The sequence below is a fragment of the Odontomachus brunneus genome, unplaced genomic scaffold, assembly GCF_010583005.1.
Source record: "Odontomachus brunneus isolate Ranch 3 - 2012 unplaced genomic scaffold, Obru_v1 Obru_scaffold_017, whole genome shotgun sequence".
In the NCBI taxonomy this organism is placed as follows: Eukaryota; Metazoa; Arthropoda; class Insecta; order Hymenoptera; family Formicidae; genus Odontomachus; species Odontomachus brunneus.
In genome coordinates this window covers 2,438,341-2,446,908 of record NW_022639467.1, presented here as the reverse complement: position 1 = coordinate 2,446,908, position 8,568 = coordinate 2,438,341, and the positions used below count along the sequence as shown (strand labels likewise).

At 35.8% G+C, this 8,568-nt stretch overlaps 2 protein-coding genes across 6 annotated transcripts in view; one reads left to right on the top strand and one right to left on the bottom strand.

The window, feature by feature from the left end:
* Window positions 1-564, bottom strand: part of LOC116841586 (leukocyte elastase inhibitor C) — a 10,609-nt gene extending 10,045 nt beyond the window's left edge. For 2 of the 4 annotated variants that reach the window (XM_032809681.1, XM_032809684.1), the window contains exon 1: window positions 117-563. The gene's annotated coding sequence lies outside the window, so the exon portion shown is untranslated. Of the gene's footprint in view, window positions 1-116 lie in introns of all 4 variants that reach the window. The other 2 variants (XM_032809682.1, XM_032809683.1) reach the window with 2 other exon arrangements.
* A 2,206-nt stretch (window positions 565-2,770) lies between these two features.
* Window positions 2,771-8,038, top strand: LOC116841588. 2 transcript variants are annotated; one of them, XM_032809690.1, is made up of 8 exons: window positions 2,771-2,900; window positions 3,802-3,984; window positions 5,819-5,964; window positions 6,111-6,330; window positions 6,575-6,721; window positions 6,844-7,009; window positions 7,293-7,602; window positions 7,783-8,038. In XM_032809690.1, exons 2-8 carry the CDS (start codon window positions 3,928-3,930, stop codon window positions 7,826-7,828), a joined length of 1,092 nt encoding a protein of 363 aa, XP_032665581.1. In that variant the 5' UTR covers window positions 2,771-2,900; window positions 3,802-3,927; the 3' UTR covers window positions 7,829-8,038. The 2 variants fall into 2 exon arrangements, with proteins under 2 accessions (XP_032665581.1, XP_032665582.1); XM_032809691.1 differs by lacking the exons at window positions 2,771-2,900; window positions 3,802-3,984 and adding an exon at window positions 5,174-5,534.
* The last annotated feature ends 530 nt before the right edge of the window (window positions 8,039-8,568 follow it).

Below are 8,568 nucleotides of genomic sequence, written 5' to 3'. Positions count from 1 at the left end.
GAGAGAGAGAGAGAGAGAGAGAGAGAGAGAGAGAGAGAGAGAGAGAGAGAGAAGAGACAGTAAAAAAGAAAGAAATAGAGAAAAAAAGAAGAATAATTCGTTCGAGCGACGCTAACCTGTGTGAGCGAACAGTGTGACTTCGATCCTCGTTGAATCCTTGAAATTTTTCCGTCACAAAACTCTTGTCGCGGTCGATTTTCGTGTCGACACGTCTTGCTTCGTCGTCTCTTTCTTGGATGTGGGTCAAGTTCGCTCCTACGCGTGTGTCTCGTTTAGGTACCGCTCAGATTGTAAGCGTCGTTGAATCGCTTTATACAACACAGTGTACAACACTGTGTGCACACCGGTTTTGATACCTGGTTATAGAGAGAGAAGTTCCGTGCTTCCTTACAGTCGAGTGCTGAATGTCATGTGCGTGGACTGGTCGTTGAGCTTGACTCGCGCCGGTTCGGAGGCAAAACGCTCTATCTCCACGCTCCAGAGCCGGCGGGACACGTTCTCGCAATCTCGTATCGCGGAGAACACGCGGAGTACTACCAGAGTACCGGTCGGCGATCTCTTTTATTAGTATTCCCGCTGGCGGCGGAGTTGGCGATAGCGGCGACGGCGGTGGCGACAACGGCGGCGACGACGGCGGGCGACGACGGCGATGGCCGATGATGATGATGATGCGAGAGAGACGTCAGCGGGGCTTCAACGCTATACGTAACTGGACGAGAGACTCGACGATCTTGTAATTCCCGTATTGCGCCTGTTACGCTCGCGTCGTCTTCATCGCGTACGATGCGCCAAAAATACTATTATGCGCGATAGGAATTTCAGGAAAGCTGTCATTGACGCGTTATCATTGTATCATTTGCTTCAACTGAAATAGAAACACAGCAGATGCAACAGCGCGACAAAGATAAAGCTATACTCATTTTCGACATAGTCATGAGTTTTCCTTGAAAGAAATTGACGTGTCTGTTCGGCCGTTTAATTTTTCACTCGAATTTGAAGAAGATGAGTGTTCTAATTGAATTTCTGGATATCGCGTATCTGGCAAATTGATTTGACATATGAATATGTATTTTATGTTGAGCATATCTACCGATGGCAAATACAGAAAAAAAAATGAAGATAACCTAATAATAGAAAGTTGAGATCAATATTGGGGAATCATGTATTCAGTTTCATGCAAATTCTCCGCAACTGATTCCGTAATTTACTCAGCCTTGCGCAAGAAAGTACATCTTATCGCACTAATATTTTGTCATCGCGCGCTATGACTTCATCGAAGATTTAGATACTGGCGCTCCCATAGCTTGACCCTACGAGCGTCATTACTAATTTTGTTTATTATATTCAGTATATTGCTTCAGTAATCGGATTTTTAATGCCTGCGGATTTATGTCCGGGACAGTCCTCGCCTGCGCGTAGCGCTGAATACATAAACAGACCGAAGTCGGACGATAGGAGAAAAAAAATTTGGGTGCGTCAAGTGCGATATCCATGTAAGAGGTTTTGACGATACAGACAGGAATAACGCACTGCAAATGGAATTTCCGCACTAGCGGCGGTTGAGTATGCGTAGATTATCGTTGAAGTGCGTATAAACATAATACCTCAACATCCTCTCGAGTCGTTTCCTGGACACGTTTTCTGGGTATCCCAAAGGAGTAATACTTGTATCATTATAGTAATAATATTGCATGACATAATATATTGTCATTATATAATAATTGTTATGTAAAGTACAACATATAATAATTACAATATAATTAACGTCACAATTATTTTACGCATCATATAAGATAATATGTTGTTCCTTTATGCGATAACTAAATTGCGATTTTAGGCAAAAAGATAACGCACATGATATCGATTGCTTTATGTTTGTGTTTATAATTTCTACTGACGTCGTATTTTGCTTTATTCGCCAAGTTATCAAAATCTCCCGTAATATTTCAAACAAAATGGCATAATGACTAAACCTTGGGACAAATTGTGTCACTACTGATCTCCTCGGCACCTTGGCACAATGATTCTATAAGAATCGATCTACTTTAGATTCATGCAGGTGCCCTGGTGTTGGGCAATGATGACACCTGAGGAGGAAACGATTCATCATCGGTTGCTTCACGTTGAAACTAGTTTTTCCGCGAGCAGTGTTCGTACACGCCGATATAAAGCGCGACATCGCGTGAAATATGGAACGTCAGGAGAATTCGATAAAGTTTATACATCTACCTACGAGTCCTTTCGTGCAGCTGGAGCTCGACCTACTGGCAAATGTCGAGGTGTCAATACGTTTTGAATTATACGAGCGACCTAGAACGAATGAACCAAAAAATGTCTCTTCTCGAATTAAACGTCGATAACAGAGTCTTATCTCGTTTAATTTCAAGTTTGAATTCAATGAAGCTCTTTAATCTTGCATATATCTAACTGCCGCGACGATTTTTCGAAGACGAAGGTTGGTTAGAAGACGCATCGCGACTCGAAATGTATTTCGAGTCGAGTTACATTTTTTTTTATCAATCCTTATTGGGAGAACATCTTCGTATTCGTATTTGCGACTTTTCTTGTCCGTGTGAAGAAACACACACGCTTGATTCTAGCCTCGGTTCTCTGTTTGTTTTCTTCAAAGACACGTATATTTATATAAACATTGACACATAACTTTAACGAGCTATTATCACCGCGATGATGTCGCAGTTGGCAAAGTTGTTATTCGTCAGATCCGTTATTCTTCGCGACACGTGTTGTTCTTATGAATCACCTTTGGTCTATTATATTGGTTTTCGCGCTAAATAGATTACGCGTATTTAGTAAGTGTATCACACGAGAGCTGTGTGGTACGTCGTGTACTATGTGTCGAAGCGTAATTCCCGTAATACAGGAAGTTTACATGAGATTTTGTGTGAGTTCGTCGCATTGTACTCCGTTTCCGCTCGTCGATGCCGTCGAATGGATCGCGAGTAAACACACCTTTGTCCGAATTAGCGTTCAGAACTTTCCGGTGTACGAACAATTCGTACTTTATGGTAGTTTACGCTTTGCTTGCGCAATAAATCGCTCGCGAATTTCACAGGTTCGAGGATGCATCCGGATGTTCCAAATTCGGATGTGCTCAAATACGCGTAATGATAAAAATGGGGGATACGTCACAATAAAAGGGCTGATTAACAATGAATATTAGTTAGGGATTACTTTTGCATGACACGTGAATATCTAAATCAGTGCAATAATTTTTATAAATTTATTTTTTTTAAGTTTTCTTATATTCACGTATGATATAAAAGTAGTTTCTAATAATTAATTCTCATTGTTAATCATTCCCTTTATTATGATACATTTCCTATATTGAATGTTAAACATATTCAAGTTTCCTTAATATATTACTACTCTTAGAGAGAAAAGATATTAGATAGGTTTTTTTTCGTATAAATTCTATTCAATTATATCATGTTTTTAGTAGGCCAGGAATAAACTGTCAGCATGATGTATCTTGCTAAATAACATAATAAATTTCACTAGAAATATAGCAAATTCTCTAATAGCATGTTGCAACTCCCAAAATATAAGTAATATATATAAAATCAAAAGATAGAGTCAAATACTGCGGAATGTCGATCTCTATTCCTTAGTTACAAAATTTAATAGTAATTTTTTTTCTATAAAATTCTCTTTGTGCGCATATTCGGTGTTTCTCTTATTTTTTTTACATTACTAATATTTTTGGGATAATCTTTTTAATGCAAATATCATAGTGCCGATAAATTTTGAGTGCTCGATAATGAGAATATAAATTTTATCAAGGTTTCACTAATCTTCCCAAACAAAGAGAGAACTAAACAAAGAGAGATGTTTGAATGAAGACGCAGGAGACTAAAGTCGACGCGTTCGTTGGAACTCGTTGCGGTTTTTGGGATTAACCCATGAGTAATGCCAGTATCAATGGCGGTGAAAAGGGATAGAAAAGAACTTGAAAGAATTCAAGAGGTAAATTCGTAATTTCCCTGACTAGACTTTTAATATCGTAGAAATAAATCCCGATAACCTTTCAACATTTTTCCTCTTCGTAAGGTAAACAAGCATTCATATGATAACGAATTGATATTGAAAAATGCAAGAATGAGTTAGAAGTAGAACAAGTTTCGTATCGTACAATACCCAGATAGCCAAACCTGCGCGAACAGATTTCGAGTAGAGCTTGCTATCAACTTTTGATGGAAAATAGATAACAAATTTGATGTAGAATCTGTTATATCAAATCTTGCTGCCAAATTGCCGCCAGATGCGGCAGAGCTTATTGTCGGATAATTGCTGCAGATTTACAGCAAAAACCATGCAGAGCTTGTAGCGATTTGACGGCAAAAACCGCGCAGACCTTGTTGCACTGCAAGCTTTATGCGGTTTTTGCTGCAAATTTGGCACCAATTACCCGACAGCAAGATCTGTCGCTAAAATCGTAGCCTAATGTAGACAGATGGCTATGGTTTTGCTATGGGTTTTTTTGATCAAATTTGCTGCCAATCTTCGCGCAGTCTGCGCTCAATTTGTTTACTGGGTATTCATATTACGTATGAAATCATATCCATAAATCTTACTCACTATTACTTTTAAACCTTACTTGACTAATTACATAAAATATTCCACATTCTCGACTTTGATGGCAGTTTTTTTTACTGATTAAAAGCGTATACATTTGAATAATTAAATTCGAAAACTTCTTCGCGGATTAGGTGTACGAATAAATACAAGAATTTTGTTGTTGTTCATTTCTCGATTCAAGTGAACTTTGCTTTTTCGGAATTTAACCTCAATTTCATCATTGACATAAATTTTACGTTGAAGATTAAGAAGTTTAATTGTACACTTTTCTCAGTAACTGTTAATTTAACCAAGAAAAGCCATATATACCTGGATATAATATGTACGTAATAAGCTTGCTTAGGAAGTGTGGAATACCGGACGCCATTTTGGACAGGTGCTAAAATTTGAATGTTTAATTTAAATAAGTGCAATTGCAAGGAGAGACGCGCCTAGTGTCGTGTTCTGAAACTCACCGAAAGAAAGAAACATTCAGTGTCCAATAGGAGAACTTGCTTTCTAGAGACTTTTGTCCCTCGTGGTCGGTTCTTTTCAGCTGTACTTGTACAGTAGTGCAGTTGAAAAGTACAAACTATAGGAAACGTCTCCTGCATTTAGGAATTGTATATTTATAGCAAATATAACCTATTTCTTTCTCGGGGAGTTTCCAATAACCATAACATAATAACCATATATATCAAAAATAAGAACAATCAGTGTGAATTTTCCATTTAATATATTTAAATTGTATATTTTTTTTGTGGAATATATTTATATTAAAGATAATAAACATAAAATAAATCATATCGAACGTGAGAGTTATTTAGATCGTTAATTGTACACACAATATATTTTTAATGATTGTTAATTAATGTGGTTTATTTGAAATATTGTGAAATAAGACGAACATAATGTTAACCAAGTTATTCAACAATTTTATTAAACATCAGAAAGCACAGGTAGATCTATATATTTTTAAGATATGATAGGCAATTTATTATGTCACAAAGATTAATAATTTTAAATAATAATGATTTTGGTATTCAAAAGAAAATTACATTACAACTAGATATCAATTAAACAAAGTTTTTTTATATACAATTCTGATTTTGTACACATATTAATAGTTCACATTAATTAATACTTTGTATATCAATAATATTTACTTTTATAATTTTATTAATATAATCTCTTCTGCCTTCTTGCCAATTCAATACTCTTTATTTTACTTTCTGGTTTGTAGATTGGCAAACATTGGGGATCAAGCACAATAATTTTCAAGATGAATAGCACAGATACTAATGCTGTTGACATGAACTCATTTACTTCAGAAGAAAAAGAAAAAATTCTTAATATAATAAATTATCAAGATAAGGAAGATTTATTGCAGTAAGTTATATTTATATTGAAGAAAATTTCTTGATCTTATGATACATACGTTGCAATATATTATTAATTCTGCAGTATATATTGAAAACAATATATTATCAACTTTTGATTATATATTTTTTATTATAACATTTGTACACACAAAGGTATTCCATTACTAAGAAATGTGCGCAGAACTTAGCATTGCACCGTGCAAATAATGGACAATATGATTCACTGGAGGAATTGTTACAAGTAAATGGTATGAATGACAAAAATTTATACAAATTTTATAAGTCGATTGTAAGTGGCAAGAAGAAGAAAACTCCCAGAAAAGTTATCTCAGATTTGGTCTTGACATCAAAAGTTACTACCAATGACCAAAAGGTATAAGAAATCTAAATTATCTCAATTTTCTAGTTAAAAAGCATTACACATATTATACATGTGTATATGAGAGAAGTTTCAAAAGTAAGATATACAGTTTAAGAAAGCAGGAATTTCATCTTTGTTTTTATTTGTTAAATACAACATATCAAAATGAAATTATTTCTTATCCTTTTTTCTGCATAGTTTTTTACTTTTGTATATTTTTTATATATTAACACTTTATGTGAATGAAATATTACAGGATGTTGATACAGTATTAGGTATATATATAGGACAAGATGTGATAAGCTGGTCATTGCTAAATCGCGATTGTGAAGTATTACAATGGAACTACAAACGCTTTGAACGTAATCGCGCTAGGGAGAATATTCATTCCTTGCTTCAAACAGTAAATATAAAAATTGCAAAATTGCAGTTTTTAAATTATAAAGTTTATTATCAGAGAGAGAGTTGCAAGGTGTGATTACATTGTGTAACTTCGCAACTGTTTTCTTCCTTTTTCTCACTTAGACATTACCGATCGCCGCAAATCTTCCGAAAGCCGATCGATATATAATGCAGGAATTTGGCGGTGATGGTCTCCAAAAAAATCGAGCGACTCAAACGATCCACATGGAACAAACTGTGAGAAACGCCATTATTCTGTCGCACCTGGCAGTGCTAAATTCTGAATTCGGTAGAGAGAAAATCATTACTTGTGTTGACATTAGAACCGAAGTGGGATAACTCTGTTTATCTCGGAAACGATAATTGTCATATCCCTGTCGAAAGTAATTTCGATCAAATGCTGTGTCCCTCTTATTATATAATCAACAGAACTTCCGTTCTACGGAATCACGATTAAATTTTGTCTAAACAGTCATTTTATTGTTAGTAAATTTAGTTAGTGACTCTTTTCATATGTCATATGAGGCAAACAAAAGTATCTTTCTAAGAAAATTTCATTATAAAAATTTCAGACACCGCCGAATTCGTAAGAAATAATATTTTTATACTTCGTAAAAATATCTTACGAAAGGTTTATCAACTCACAGTTGGAAACGAAACTATATCTACCCAATATGTGCTCCAAAAATTAATGGTGGAGCACGAGAAACCGCTGGGAGTATCCTTACCTACTGTGTGCATAAAGCCGGAACTTCAAAACATGTACAATGCTCAAAGTAGTATCAATAAGGAGCAGCTTAGTTGGTCTTTGCTAATTGCATTGGGTTACGTAGGACTGATTGTACACGAAAGAACTGATATGAGATTTCGTGATATTGATAGGTAATAAAATGTGTTATTTACAGTAATTTGATAATTCTGTTAGCAGACTAGCTATAATAAGATGAAATATATTTCATTATCGACACATTGTGCGAATTGACGTTGACTTAAATGATATAAATAAATTGAAGAATTTTACTGACCATGAAAAAAAATACATTCTTATATTTTGTAATTCAGATTTCAGAAACAATATGGAGTGGAGCAAGGAGATTGTGGCAAATAAAATAGAGTTGATCAGAAAGTAAAGGAAGTCAGTCGGGATTCCCTCTGAGTTGCAGGAAGGACAATGATAGTTCTCGTAATACGCAAGTCATTGTGTCTCGTTAAAGGAAGATGGTTTATTTACAAGATAGAGCGAGATTCGAGAATGTATGAATGTGACTATGAAAATCATCGCGATGGGACAATAATAAATACAGTAAACTTCTGTACAGATCCATTCATTTATTATATCCTCATTTCTCGTTACGTACTATTTATTTGTAGTATACCAAGTGTATATTGTTACTCGCTGCTCGGATACAAACTCTCGCGTCAAGTTGTCGATTTAGATGAAGCAGTTCGGTGTTTACCACAAAAATAGAGGATCGCTCGGCACTTTCGCGAACAAGAGAAAGAGAGAGAGAGAGGGAGAGGGAGAGAGCGAGACGTGGGTCTGTGTGTTCGTGCACGTGTGACTGCATCGTAAATGTGATTCGAGAAGAGTCGTCTGAACGAGCCGAATGCGCAGTATTCTTCGCCGGAATTCTCGTGCCGAAATGTACTCGATACTTCGATACACTCGAAGTGTGTAATTTAAGGCCTGTTCTTTGTAGCTGCACTGCTGAACTAGTGCAATAAGTTAGAGTGAGAAAACGTATATTTGTCTCACTTTAATATATTGCACCAGTTCAACAATGCAGCTACAAAGAACAGGCCTTTGGTAAAGTATAATAATATAGCTATACGGGGACATTGAACGCC